The sequence below is a fragment of the Bufo gargarizans genome, chromosome 6 (assembly GCF_014858855.1).
Source record: "Bufo gargarizans isolate SCDJY-AF-19 chromosome 6, ASM1485885v1, whole genome shotgun sequence".
Classification (NCBI taxonomy): Eukaryota; Metazoa; Chordata; class Amphibia; order Anura; family Bufonidae; genus Bufo; species Bufo gargarizans.
In genome coordinates, this window is record NC_058085.1 from 365,391,282 (window position 1) to 365,406,069 (window position 14,788).

At 42.3% G+C, this 14,788-nt stretch overlaps 1 protein-coding gene across 1 annotated transcript; it reads right to left on the reverse strand.

Annotated features, from left to right (window-relative positions):
* Positions 1 to 1,094: 1,094 nt before the first annotated feature.
* Positions 1,095 to 5,725, reverse strand: LOC122940604 (trypsin-like). The gene is made up of 5 exons (XM_044297247.1): positions 5,683 to 5,725; positions 5,372 to 5,525; positions 3,466 to 3,719; positions 1,925 to 2,061; positions 1,095 to 1,244 (listed from the first exon to the last, which is right to left on the reverse strand). Exons 1-5 carry the CDS (start codon positions 5,720 to 5,722, stop codon positions 1,095 to 1,097), a joined length of 735 nt encoding a protein of 244 aa, XP_044153182.1. The 5' UTR covers positions 5,723 to 5,725.
* Between the last annotated feature and the right edge of the window lie 9,063 nt (positions 5,726 to 14,788).

Here is a 14,788-nt window from a genome sequence, read left to right on the forward strand (position 1 = left end):
ATCTAAATATTTGATTGCAGGTAGCTGCTTTTGAGGTCTGCATTGCAGTACCTACACTTCTGATACCAGGAACAGCCAGCCACAGCTCCTTTCTTCTCTCTGCCTGGCTACCAGCTGCCCTGTTTGTCTGTCTGTATTCTACAAAAGACACACAATTCTTCTTTAGAATCCAAGCCTTTCCTTTCACTCTCCCTGGAAATAAGCTTGATTGATTACTCATGGTCCCTGACTGCCTAAGTTTGTTTTTCTGGCAGACACCATCACACACATCCACGCTCATTCACAGCCCATCACAGGATGGCGTTCTGCTTGTTCTACAAGGGCACATCCTTGGCTGCTCCAGCACTGAGTATCAGGGCATGCTCTCCCCCCACCCCCTCTTAGAATCATGGGAGAACCCTTCGTTTTCCTTCCTAGTGCTTTTTTCCTCCCAACAAGTGCAGGAGATGCATCCAAAACATATCTGAAAATCTTTTGGTTTGTCTGCCATCAGAAAAATAGCAAAGTTCGGACCGAACCCAGTTCAGTTAGAACTGGTTCACTTATCCTTATTTTCAACCTTCCTGCCCTACTATATTTATTAAACAAAAATACAGCGTCATTTGAGCTACAATCTGCAACTTCTCTTTGCTCAAGCCAGGTCTAAGAAAATGGACGTGGAGTGGGCGTAAAAAATTTTTTTTTTGTAGAAAATGGACAAAATATAAAACAGCAAGGAAGCTGTCTTACATTTAGATGTGGCTATGGAACCGGCGAAGTTATGAAGAGGCCTGCGCCTCTTTAAAACTCTGGAGGATCCACCTCCAGGTATAGGGGATATTTAGACAGTTGTCTAAAACACCAGTATTAATAAATGTGCCCCTTAGTCTACAAATAGCAGTTCAAAGGGTAGCTTCCCTGATTAGGTTTTTTTTTTTGCATCTTGAAAAGTTGCTGGACTCTTTTTAATGATGATTGAAGGTGATGAATCCAAATAAAAATGAGAAGATTTTATTTTATTTTATATTTTTATTTTTTTAGAAAGCTAACTGTTTATGTGATAGGTGTAGGTATCCAGTAACAGAGCAACAAATGACAAAAAACACAGAGAAAGATTAGTTGGCAGCCATGGTGCTGGAGATCCAGGAGTTGTAGTTGCAGACCTTGGTGTAGACACCAGGATAGTTCCTGAGGGCACAGCCATATCCCCAAGAAACAATACCTTGGAGCTGTCCATTGCAGACTACGGGTCCACCAGAGTCACCCTGAGAAAATATAGAGACAAAATGTTAGACTTTGAAAAAAAAAGAGGTAATAGATGATCTGTAGCTACTGTATATTTGGCTACAGAGTATTACATCCCAGAGAAGTAAATTGGAGCTTTTTGGGCTCAATACAATCATGTAACATTTATAACAGTTGTGTCTTTCTAATATGGCACAAGGATCTTTGACCATCTTTCAGCATGTCCTGAGTGTGACCTTTGTACTCAATATAGCTACACCTCTGCTCCCTCAAATAGTGTATCTCAAATATGGCATCTACAAATACAGTGAAATTTTCAATGAGCCTCTGTGATGTCCATACCAATTTTTCAAAAGAGGGAAACAGCGTGGTTACACATTAATGCCACAGCAAGATTTTGTAATTAAACTGTTTTCTTTTTTTAAATCAATAAGATTGGAAAGAAAGTTTTGCCCTTCAAGCCAAACCCTGGTCTAAATCATGCTTTTAAGAATCTGCTATCTTCACAATATTGTTAAATTGCATAATTTAGAGAAACAAGTTTTCGATTTTTTATGATACATTCATATAAACACATTGTCATGATAGGTCGTCTTCATGAAATGGGAATAACGGCCTTTTGATGACTATATGTCCTCGTAACAGTCCACATTCTACAGTCACAGATCTAAAAGTTATGAGACAAAGAAGAACCATTTACCTGGCAGGAATCCTGGCCTCCTTCCATGTATCCAACACAGATCATGTTGGTGGTGATCTCTCCTGGGTAGGCGCTGCTACACTGGGCGGCAGTCATGATGGGGGCGTTCAGGCACTGCAGGAGGCTGGGCATGTTTGCTAAAAGTAAGTGAATATACATTTTCAGCATATTGTATGTAGAAAGAAACATAAAATGATCATTCACAGTGTTTGCACATTTTCTTTGACTTTTAGAGGGTTTTTGTGGAATTTTTGAACTGATAAACTATCCCACTGATGGGTCATCACTAATTAGTTTTTGATAGGTGGGGATCCAACACTCAGATTCCCCTGATGATCAACTCTATGATAAGGCACCGGCTCTCACATAAGAGCCAAAGCCTTCTCTCTGCTCACCAAGCCCAGTGCCGTCCATTGTATAGAAACTATGCTTGGTGTTGCATCTCAGCGCATTAATGGGGCTGAGCTGAGCTTAGGTCATGTGAGCAATGATGTTGTTGTTAGAAGCTGTTAGAAGGTCGCGGTGCTATTGCAAGCAGCAGTGCCTTCTCAAACAGCTGATTCCTGGTGTCTGGAACACACCGATCAGATACTGATGACTGATAACGGATAGATCATCAGTTTTTAAATCTGGGAAAACCCTTTTAAGCTTTATGCTCCCTGATACAGTATGGTTTCTACACCATAGCAGTTCGTGGTTCATATCTTTGTGACACATATTGTTCCACACACATAATATCCATTAATAATGGGTCTGATACTATTTGCTACACATGAATTGTCAGCTGTCTACAGTGATCAACTTAAGCTTTACATATGAAAAATATTAAAAAAAGATTTACATTAGATTTGATAAATTATGAGACCTATAAATACATAAAGAATTCTAAACAAACATCCTTTCAGCAATTTCTACACTGAGCAATCATTGAGGTCCTAGAAAATGTTTAATGTTTTACTCATTTAAGTCCTTTCAAAATGTATTGAATTTGTCTTAAAATGACTTCACTCCTCATCAGCAAACTCCACCTTTGAAGAAACTTCAACTCATTTGTAGTGATAAGTGGCAGGGGCAATATTCGAATTTGTGATATTTTGTTAATATTTGGGCGAATATTCGCCATATATTCAGGAATTCGAGAATTCGTTATTTTCTTGATTGAGTAAATCGGCAATTGAAAAATTTGCAATAAAAATTCGCAGTACGAAAACTTGCAATCACAACTACTCCGAAAGTCAAAGATATTGCAGCCTTCTCATTAGCCCACAAGCTATAAGCAGGGAGGGATCATGTGTACTGTTTAAATAAAAATCTTGAATATTCAAAATTACGAATACATTTAACTATATTTTAAATATTCGCAAATTCTCAAAGGGCCGATATTCGCGATAAAAATTCGCAATTCAAATATTCTTCATCAACACCACTTATTTGTTTCAATAAATCCCACATCTGAGTAAACTCCATCTTATATTGTGTCAATAACCACTACTAATTTTTACTTGCCGTTCCAGTAACATTATTGGCAGTACTTGACTTACTTCCACTGCTGAGGGTGTTGCCCCATCCAGAGATCAGACAGCTGGTTCCAGAAGCAGCGCAGCCACCGGGCAGACCAACAGTCTTGACGTAAGAGTTGAGGGTGGCGGGAGAGGCCAACTTGATCAACATGATGTCGTTGTCCAGGGTTCTGGAGTTGTAGCTTCCATGTCTGATGACTCTGGCGGAGTTGATGAACTGTTCGGTGCCTTCACTGGAAAAGATGTTGTGTTCTCCCAGTCTGACCTGCATGCTCCTGCAAAAATTAGACAAATCTGTTTGTAATCCTAAATTCATTTCATAAATATTTTAAAATGCATTAGTGTTTTTGCGGAAATATTTGTGCTTTCTTTCAGAAACAGCAACATAGTTGTCCATACACTGTGAATGGTATAGCAATTTATCTTCACCCAAGTAAATGCACTGTTTCTTCAGATGTCTGGTGAGGAAAAAATGGAAATCTAATACATTTTTTAAGTAATTTTTCAATGTTTGAACATGGGGCAGCTAATGTAACACATACAGTAAATTCATCGGTCAAATACATAATGGTGATAATTAGATGAATCACTATGTATTTGTGGCTCCAGACCTTTGTCTTTCATTGTTATATTTATAGAAAATAGTTGGTAGACTCTATTTTCTATAAATGAGACTTTGTCCCAGTGAATCAACATTTTGAAGAATCAAAATGTGAAAATGTGAAATTAGGTTAGAAGAGCAAGAAGATGCTGAAATCTTAGCCATGTGTGATGATAGAGCTTTATTCTTAGTGCTGATGGCATAGATGTGTATGAAGTTTACTCTTAACCACCTAATGGGAGGTCCTTTTAAGAGCTGCTAGGATAGGAGGCCAGAATTAACCTTGTTATTTTTCAATGGTTGAACATGGGGCAGCTAATGTCACACATACAGTATATCCATCAGTCTAATACATAATGGTGATAATTAGATGAATCACTATGTATTTGTGGCTCCAGACCTTTGTCTTTCATTGTTCTGGTATTTTTCTTTATATAAGCAAATTATAGAATATAGTTGGTAGACTCTATTTTCTATAAATGAGCCTCTTTCCCAGTGAATCAACATTTTGAAGAATCAAAATGTGAAATTAGGTTAGAAGAGCAAGAAGATACTGAAATCTTAGCCATGTGTGATGATAGAGCTTTATCCTTAGTTCTGATGGCATAGATGTGTATGAAGTTTACTCTTAACCAACTAATGGCAGGTCCCTGTAAGAGCTGCTAGGATAGGAGCCCAGAATTTACCTTGTCCTTAAACCCCCATGCCTCAGAGCTACACTCAGTGGCACAATTTATACAAAATGTACTCTATACAGTAAATGCTCTGCTACCACTAACAGTTTATTATTTAGTAAGAAATCCCCTCATTTCTACAAAGAAAAAAGTTAAAAAAATATATGGAATGACTTTATATTTATATATTGGTAATTCAATTGTGTCCTATCACCACCTTGTAACTGTAATATGAAACCCTTTGTATTTTATAAATTGGCAAAATATGGAAAACAAGTACAAAGATATTTGCTTTCACTGTGCCACATATAAATAACATCTGAACATAATTTTTACTTCTTTCAGTTAAAAGGTTTTTCATATTTTTCTTATTATTGGCCATCAGTTTCTGATATATTCTAGTTATGACCCCCCCCGGGCCATTACCAATCTTTAGAGTATTGAAATGCAATTAATATTTTTAGTCCCACAAAACTTGTCTAATGAATTGTCTCCCTTTTTTAGCAACCATTTTTACAAACAAAACTAGCTTCAAATCCTCAAATGCTTTCAATGCTTTGGGCGGCTCCACAATATAGAATAGTAACTGATAAAGGCCAAAAGTTGATGTGACGTTGATGGTTCGGTCTTGGTCAAAATTCTGGTAACTTACGCCTTGTAGCAATGAGCAGCAGAGATCACCCAGAGGCTGGTGATCAAAGTACCTCCACAGAAGTGGTAGCCGGAGTTCAGAGATACTGCGTAGGGGACGGAGTAAGCAGAGCAGGTGTAACCTCCTACGATCTTATCATCATCCTCAAAAGCAGCTGAGAAAATACAAGGAGCCATATTATATACAGTCATATACATCATACATGTCGCAAATTGAGAAAGTTAGCTTCTTTCTTCATAGAAAGCTGTAGAAAACTAAAAAGTATCAACGTGAACAATGTCTGTATTATAGAAGACAGCCACTGAACTCACCAACTGCTCCGAGGAGCACACAGATCAGGAGGAGTTTCATAGTGGAAATTGATCCAGAACGAGTGCTGAGCGTAAACCACAGATATATATACCCAAGAGCTATCATGATATCACCCCTCTACCCCCTCCTCTGTCAAGGGAAAGTTAATTAATATCCACATAATCTAAACTATAAAAGGAAAACTGTAGTTGAAAGTTATGTTCTGAATGTTCTTTTGACCTATTTGGTGTATATTTTTGTTACCTTGGGTTTGGATATTTTTATCCTGTAAGGTAAATCAGCATACAATATGTTGTTTGCCTTTAGGTTGTGTTCCTGTAACTGATAAGTTCTATGTGCGTGATCATGTCATGCTCTGCATGGGATTGGTTGCAGATGTGTCACATTACCATAGACATTCTTACTGTTGTGTTTTATGGAGTAAAACTGAAATTAGATTTTATAATTAGATTAGTTGCACCTAAAATCATGCTTTTGTCAGTATGCCTAATTAAAGTTAGTTTCTGGTGTTGAGCGAAACAAAGCATCTGAAGCGGAATTCCATCTGATGTTTAGGAAAAATTCAGTTCGCTGCAAAGCCGAATTTCTTTGCGCTTCGTGGTAACGAATTAAAGTTATTCTAAAATGGCTGCTGCACGTGTTACAAAGTGAAAATGAGAAGCCCAGGAACTCAAAATGACCCATAATGTCAGGCCGCTAGCTAATCAGCAGATAGCCATCCCTTGTGATATCACAGCCATTTTAAAAGTTTCATTCCGCGTGGTCTCCACCATTTCACTATGAGATGAGTTTAGGTAGAGATGTGCCACGAGCTTATGCGCTAAGAATAGATTTGCAGAAAGCTTTTAATTGCATTATGAGAGAAAGCATTAAGTTGTATAAAAGCCACTAATGAAACTAGCAACAATTCTGAGCAATTGAACACTGCTCTCTCAAGGGTTAAGAAGGCATTTGAGAATTATAAAATACTTTTTGAAAAGTACTATTCCCTTTTGTCATATTCCAATATAGAGGAAGCTTCACTAGAATTTAAGGACTTTACTTCTACTGACCAGCAGAGACATAGCACATATCTTGAAGCAAAGGCACAGATAGAGGGTAGATTAGCACAGCTACATGAAAATATATCCTGTATATCTGCTTCTTCCAGACCCTCAGGAAAGTCATCTAGACCTGCCCGCTCATATCATAAATCTTCATCTAAGTCATTGCGGTCCTGCTCTGTAAGGTCAACACTGAGCAACCAAATACTCAAAGCTTGCCAAAATGTTGCAGTAGCCCAGGTTCAAGCCGCCTGCTCTGAAAGAGAAGCAGCCTTCAAGGCAGAAGCTAAATGCAAGGAAGCAGAAGCTAAATGCATTCAAGCAAGAATACAAGCAGAAACAGAGGCTCAGCTAGAAATCCTTGAGAAGAATAGAGAAAAGGAAGTAGGCTTAGCGGACATATCTGTCTTGGAACAAGCCCTAATGGAAGAAGAAGGAGCATCTTGTCTCAGCTTGGCTGCTTGTCAAGACCCGGTTGAAAGGACCCTACAGTTTGTCTTAACCCAGAACCATTACTATACAGTCCAACCTACTGTTAGAGATTCTTCTCATAATCATCCAGCAAGTCAATCAGAAGGCAACATGTTGCTAAAGCAAGCTGGTCAACTAGACACACCGACCAACAGAGACACTCCATAACTACAGCATGCCACAAAATCAAATGTACCGACCTATCCAGCTGATGTGCCACCACAACCCTATGTGAATAGAGATTACAAGGGCACAGCAGAAGACTATGGAGTGGACTCTATACCTCCTGTAATACAGCTCTCTTCAACTTCAAATGCACAGAGATATTCAGATGCCGGACCCTTACCTGGATTGAGCCTATCTGCAATAACTTTCTCTCCACCTACCAGCCAGCATCAGATACCAACCATGATCCAAGATGGTGCACCATCAGTATCACCTGTGGCTGTAAAAACCGAAAGCATTGACATTGCAGAGTTCAGCAACGAGAGTTGATTACTAGTGATGTCCCGAACTATTCGCCGGCGAATAGTTCCCGGCGAACATAGCTTGTTCGCGTTCGCCGCTGCGGCCGAACATATGCGATGTTCGGTCCGCCTCCTATACGTCATCATTGAATAAACTTTGACCCTGTTCCTCATAGTCAGCAGACACATTCCAGCCAATCAGCATACCCTCCCTCCCAGACCCTCCCACCGCCTATCAAAAAGCAAGGACAGCATCCATCTTAGATTAATTCTGAAGAATTGCGATTACAACTTAGAGCTGGGTTCCTAATGGTTATATTGATAGAATATAACGAAGATTGAGAATATAGTGCTATATTCGTTGTCAATTCTAGCAATACAACCATTAGGAACTCAGATCTAAGTTGTAAACGTAATGCGAATAATGCAGGTTATATTAATCGCATTGCGAATTCAACTTAGAGCTAAGTTCCTAATGGTTGTATTGCTAGAATTGACGAATATAACGAATATAGCACTATATGCTCAATCTTTGTAATATTCTAGCAATACAACCATTAGGAACCCAGCAGCTCTAAGTTGAATTCGCAATGCGATTAATATAACCTGCATTAATCGCATTGCGATTACAGCTTTCTCAAATCCGACAGTACATTCTAGCATGGAGTCGTTCCCATGGTGATGGGGACGCTCCATGAGCACGGAAGACGGCAGACGCTCTAAGTTTAAATCGCAATGCGATTAATATAGCCTGCATTAATCGCATTGCGATTACAACTTTCTCAAATCCGACAGTACATTCTAGCATGGAGTCGTTCCCATGGTGATGGGGACGCTCCATGAGCACGGAAGACGGCAGAAGCTCTAAGTTGAAATCGCAATGCGATTAATATAACCTGCATTAATCGCATTGCGATTACAACTTTCTCAAATCCGACAGTACATTCTAGCATGGAGTCGTTCCCATGGTGATGGGGACGCTCCATGAGCACGGAAGACGGCAGAAGTTCTAAGTTGAAATCGCAATGGGATTAATATAACCTGCATTAATCGCATTGCGATTACAACTTAGATCGAATATAGCACTATATTCTCAATCTTCGTAATATTCTAGCAATACAACCATTAGGAACCCAGCAGCTCTAAGTTGAAATCGCAATGCGATTAATTTAAGTTCTATAAATCGCATTGCGATTTCAACTTACTACACTCTGGGTCAACTACGTAATTTTCCATGGCAGTTTTGCCATGAATCCCCCTCCGGCATGCCACAGTCCAGGTGTTAGTCCCCTTGAAACAACTTTTCCATTACTATTGTGGCCACAAAGAGTCCCTGTGGGTTTTCAAATTCGCCTTTCTATTGAAGTCTATTGCGGTTCGCCTGGTTCGCACGTTCGCGAACATTTGCGGAAATTCGCGCTCGACGTTCGCAAACGGAAAATTTTATGTTCGCGACATCTCTATTGATTACTACTGGACTGTCTAGATTCGATGACCGCCCAGAGAACTATAGGAGTTGGAGATCTACATTTAAGGCAGTTACCAAGAACTTGGACATTGAACCTCAAGCAGAACTTGAATTACTAATAAAGTGGTTGGGGCGTTAATCTTCAGAACAAGTAAAGAGACTTAAACCCGTTTACATTTATAAGTTTGAAGCAGGCCTTGATGCTGCATGGGAACGTGTGGAACAAGACTATGGGAGCCCCGAAGTCATTGAATCTGCCTTATTACAGAGACTAAAAGACTTTTCTAAGATCTCTGTTAAGGACAATCATAAGCTTAGAGAGTTAGGTGACCTTCTTCATGAACTTGAAATTGCTAAGTCAGATCCTAGTTTGCCAGGTCTTAGTTATTCAGACACTGCTCAGGGGACAAATCCTATTGTAGCAAAGTTGCCTAGTCCTCTCCAGGGAAAGTGGACTAGCATAGGATCAAAGTGTAAGTATGAACATCATGTTTCCTTCCCCCCCCTTTTCTTATTTTGCAGGAAGATCGCAAGATCTAAGAATGACCCAAGCTCTTCATCTATCCAGATACAACTACCCTTCCTTTAACTACTTCAAGGGGTATTGCCACCAACAGTAAATTCAAGAACTTAAGGCATCCTTTTGCCATGAGGAAGACTGCAATCGTATCCAATGTCTTGGCTACAGACATTAAATTACAAGGTACCAAGGCAAGCAATTTTGATCAACAGTGTCCCATTCATAATGCGGCACATAATGTGGCGGTGTAGGTGGAAGCGGCGGTGGAGGAGGATGAGGTAGCCTACACTGCTTTTTAGTTTTAAATTTATTTAAAAAAATTTTAATTAGGGTACACCCCAAAACATTGGAAAATATAACCTGTGATAACCCCATCCAGTCGTGCTAAACACACGTTCAGACAATGCATTGGATGCAGTGCAGGCCAGCACCTCCAAGGCGTAAAGGGCAAGCTCAGGCCATGTGCCCAATTTGGAGACCCAGAAGTTGCAGGGGGCAGAACCATCAGTCAGTTCGTGTAGGCGTGTGCAAACATACTGCCCCACCATGTTGCACGTCCCCGTGATGTTCACGATCCAATTGGATATCTGCTCTATCAACTTTCGATGTTCTTTTCTGCGCCTACCATGTTGATCACGGTTGACGGCAAATCAGGGTTCCACCCCGAAGAGGGAGCGTGAGAAAGAGAGACCACATCCAAGGGAGATCAATGCATGAAATTTAATTGTGATCGAGCGGAAATGTGGGAGAAGCTATTAAAACGGAAGTATTGAAGGAAAGGAGAGTGCGCGCGGCAATTACCGACTCCCGACTCGTGGAGATAGTGACGATAAATAACAATACAGGACTCTTAAGATGCCCTGTTATTAGAATGATTAATAAAAAATTATAGGTAATGTCAATGTGGTATTTTGGATTTGGAAACGTTAGCCAGGAGAGGCCCTGCTGCCGCTTTGTTGACTCTAGATAACTTCTGCCTGATCGCACGTCCCTGTGACGTCCACCATCCATTTGGATATCTTCTCTATCAACTTTCAATGTTCTTTCCTGAGCCTACCATGTAGATTACGGTTTTCGGTGAATCAGGGTTCCACGCCAGAGAGGGAGCGTGAGAAAGAGAGACCACATCCAAGGGAGGTTAATTGTTTCAAATTAACTATGATAGAGTGGAAATGTAGGAAAAATTATTGAAGCGCAAATGTGGGACAAATTATTGAAGCGCAAATGTGGGACAACAAAGTTTAAGCATTGAATTAAAGGAGGTGGCATACATCAATTAAAGAAGAATTTCTGAAATTTTATTCACTGTCACCTATGCAGAGCAGGGGTTTCTATCCGGCAAAATTAGTAAAATGTCACCTGACAATGTAACAGATGATTTTTTTAAATTTATGTTCCTGTCACCTATGCAGAGGTGCCCCCGAAACGTTCACCATCCATTTGGATATCTTCTCTATCAACTTTCAATGTTCTTTTCTGAGCCTACCATATTGATCACGTTTTTCGGCGAATCAGGGTTCCACGCCGGAGAGGGAGCGTGAGAAAGGGAGAGTGAGAAAGGGAGACCTCATCCAAGGGAGGACAATTGCTGCAATGGGATAAAGCGGAAATGTGGGACAAATTATTAAAGCAGAGGATCGAATGAAAGGGCCAATTAAAGACGGATTTTAGAAGATTAAGTCCCTTTCACCTATGCAGAGTAGGGGCTTTTCATCGCCAGAAATGGGTTAATGTCACCCACCAATGGAACAGATTATTTTTAAAAATTTCTGTCCCAGTCACCTATGCAGAGCAGAGGTTTATTCACGTCCAAAATTGTAAAATGTCAACCCAAGAATGTCTACTTGGTAGAGCAGGGGTCTATGACAGAAAAAAATTGTTTAATGTCACCCGAAAATGTAAAAGAAAAATTAGTGAAATTTATTAAGCTGTCAACTAGGTAGAGGAGGGGTATATTACACCCAAAAATTTTTAAATTTCACCCGAAATTATAACAGACAAATTAGTGAATAGGGATGAGCGAACCCGAACTGTATAGTTCGGGTTCGTACCAAATTTTGGGGTGTTCGTGACACAGACCCGAAAACGAACATTTTCGTAAGGCCTCATGAACACGACCGTTGTGTGCATCCGTGGCCGTTGTGCCGTTTTCCTTTTTTTTTTCGCGGACCCATTGACTTTCAATGGGTCCGTGGAAAAATTGGAAAATGCACCGTTTTGCAGCCGAGACAGTGATCCGTGTATCCTGTCCGTCAAAAAAAATAAGACCTGTCCTATTTTTTTGACGGACAACGGTTCACGGACCCATTCAAGTCAATGGGTCCGTGAAAGAACACGGATGCACACAAGATTGGCATCCGTGTCCGTGATCCGTGGCCGTAGGTTACTTTCATACAGACGGATCCAAAGATCCGTCTGCATACAAGCTTTTTCAGATCTAAGTTTTCACTTCGTGAAAACTCAGATCCGACAGTATATTCTAACACAGAGGCGTTCCTATGGTGATGGGGACGCTTCTAGTTAGAATACACTACAAACTGTGTACAAGACTGCCCCCTGCTGCCTGGCAGCACCCAATCTCTTACAGGGGGCCATGATCAGCACAATTAACCCCTTCAGGTGCGGCATCTGAAGGGGTTAATTGTACTATCATATCCCCCTGTAAGAGATCAGGGCTGCCAGGCAGCAGGGGGCAGACCCCTCCCCCCTCCCCAGTTTGAATATCATTGGTGGCCAGTGCGGCCCCCCCCTCCCTCCCTCTATTGTAATAATTCGTTGGTGGCACAGTGTGCGCCCCCCATCGGCCCCCCTTCCTCCCTGTATTGTAATAATTATTCGTTGGTGGCACAGTGTGCGCCCCTTATCGGCCCCCCCTTCCTCCCTGTATTGTAATAATTATTCGTTGGTGGCACAGTGTGCGCCCCCCATCGCCCTCCCCCCCGTATTGTAATAATTATTCGTTGGTGGCACAGTGTGCGCCCCTTATCGCCCCCCCCCCTCCCTCCCTCTATTGTAATAATTCATTGGTGGCACAGTGTGCGCCCACCATCGCCCCCCCCTTCCTCCCTGTATTGTAATAATTATTCGTTGGTGGCACAGTGTGCACCCCCCATCGGCCCCCCTTCCTCCCTGTATTGTAATAATTATTCGTTGGTGGAACAGTGTGCACCCCCCATCGGCCCCCCCTTCCTCCCTGTATTGTAATATTATTCGTTGGTGGCACAGTGTGCGCCCCCCATCGGCCCCCCCTTCCTCCCTGTATTGTAATAATTATTCGTTGGTGGCACAGTGTGCGCCCCCCATCGGCCCCCCTTCCTCCCTGTATTGTAATAATTATTCATTGGTGGCACAGTGTACACCCCCATCGCCCCCCCTTCCTCCCTGTATTGTAATAATTATTCGTTGGTGGCACAGTGTGCACCCCCCATCGGCCCCCCTCCCTCTATAGCATTAACAACATTGGTGGCCAGTGTGCGGCCTCCCCTCTCCCCCCCCCCGATCATTGGTGGCAGCGGAGTTCCGATCGGAGTCCCAGTTTAATCGCTGGGGCTCCGATCAGTAACCATGGCAACCAGGACGCAACTGCAGCCCTGGTTGCCATGGTTACTTAGCAATAGTACAATAGTAAAAGATTCATACTTACCTGGGAGCTGCGATGTCTGTGTCCGGCCGGGAGCTCCACCTACTGGTAAGTGACAGCAATGCGCCGCACAGACCTGTCACTTACCAGTAGGAGGAGCTCCCGGCCGGACACAGACATCGCAGCTCCCAGGTAAGTATGAATCTTTTACTATTGTACTATTGCTAAGTAACCATGGCAACCAGGGCTGCAGTAGCGTCCTGGTTGCCATGGTTACCGATCGGAGCCCCAGCGATTAAACTGGGACTCCGATCGGAACTCCGCTGCCACCAATGATGGGGGGGGGAGATGGGAGGCCGCACACTGGCCACCAATGTTGTTAATGCTATAGAGGGAGGGGGGGGGCGATGGGGGGCGCACACTGTGCCACCAACGAATTATTACAATAGAGGGAGGGAGGGGGGGCCGCACTGGCCACCAATGATATTAAAACTGGGGAGGGAGAGGGGTCTGCCCCCTGCTGCCTGGCAGCCCTGATCTCTTACAGGGGGATATGATAGTGTCAACGTCAAACGGATCCGTCCCCATTGACTTGCATTGTAATTCAGGACGGATCCGTTTGGCTCCGCACGGCCAGGCGGACACCAAAACGACTTTTTTTTCATGTCCGTGGATCCTCCAAAAATCAAGGAAGACCCACGGACGAAAAAACGGTCACGGATGACGGACCTACGGACCCCGTGGACCATGAAAAAATACTGTCGTGTGCATGAGGCCTAAAAGTCTGGGTTCGGGTTCGGTGTCCGGCGCTTTCTTGGTGCTTTTTGAAAGGCTGCAAAGCAGCCAATCAACAAGCGTCATACTACTTGCCCCAAGAGGCCATCACAGCCATGCCTACTATTGGCATGGCTGTGATTGGCCAGTGCAGCATGTGACCCAGCCTCTATTTAAGCTGGAATCACGTAGCGCCGCACGTCACTCTGCTCTGATCAGTGTAGGGATAGGATGCTGCTGCTGTTAGGGCCAGATTAGGCAGTGATTTACTCTTCAAAAACATTTAATGAAGTGATCGATCTACAGCTGTGAATTATTCAACCTCTGCTATTTAATTGCTCACTGTTTTTAGGCTGCCCAGAGCATTTTTCGGTCACTTTTTTCTGGGGTGATCGGTGGCCATTTTGTGTTTTGTGGTGTGCCAGCACAAGCTGCCACCAAGTACATTTAACCATCAATAGTGTGGTTGTTTTTTTTGCTATATCCTACATCAGGGGCTTGGCTGTGCTTGCTATTTTATTGAGGGGTGAAATACAATTGCCAAAAAAGCAGTACCCTAAATCTGGTGTTTCAGCTGTGGCCAGCCAATTGTAATACTGTCTGCTGTCTGGCAAAGGATATATATTTTTTCTGGGTTGAAATACAATTCCCAAATTAGCAATTCCCTAAATCAGTGGTTTCTGCTGTAGCAGGCCAAGTTTAAATCGATCTATAAAAAGGTATATTACATTGAAGGTGCTGATAGGGTCATCCTCAATAACTTCACACGCTACCGTGCATCT

Coding starts and splice junctions, on each gene's coding strand:
- LOC122940604 (XM_044297247.1), bottom strand. CDS start 5,722: ATGAAACTCCTCCTGATCTGTGTGCTCCTCGGAGCAGTTG. Junction 3,720..5,371: donor GCTGCTCATTGCTACAAGGC/GTAAGTTACCAG, acceptor TAATTTTTGCAG/GAGCATGCAGGTCAGACTGG. Junction 1,245..1,924: donor GAGGCCAGGATTCCTGCCAG/GTAAATGGTTCT, acceptor ATATTTTCTCAG/GGTGACTCTGGTGGACCCGT.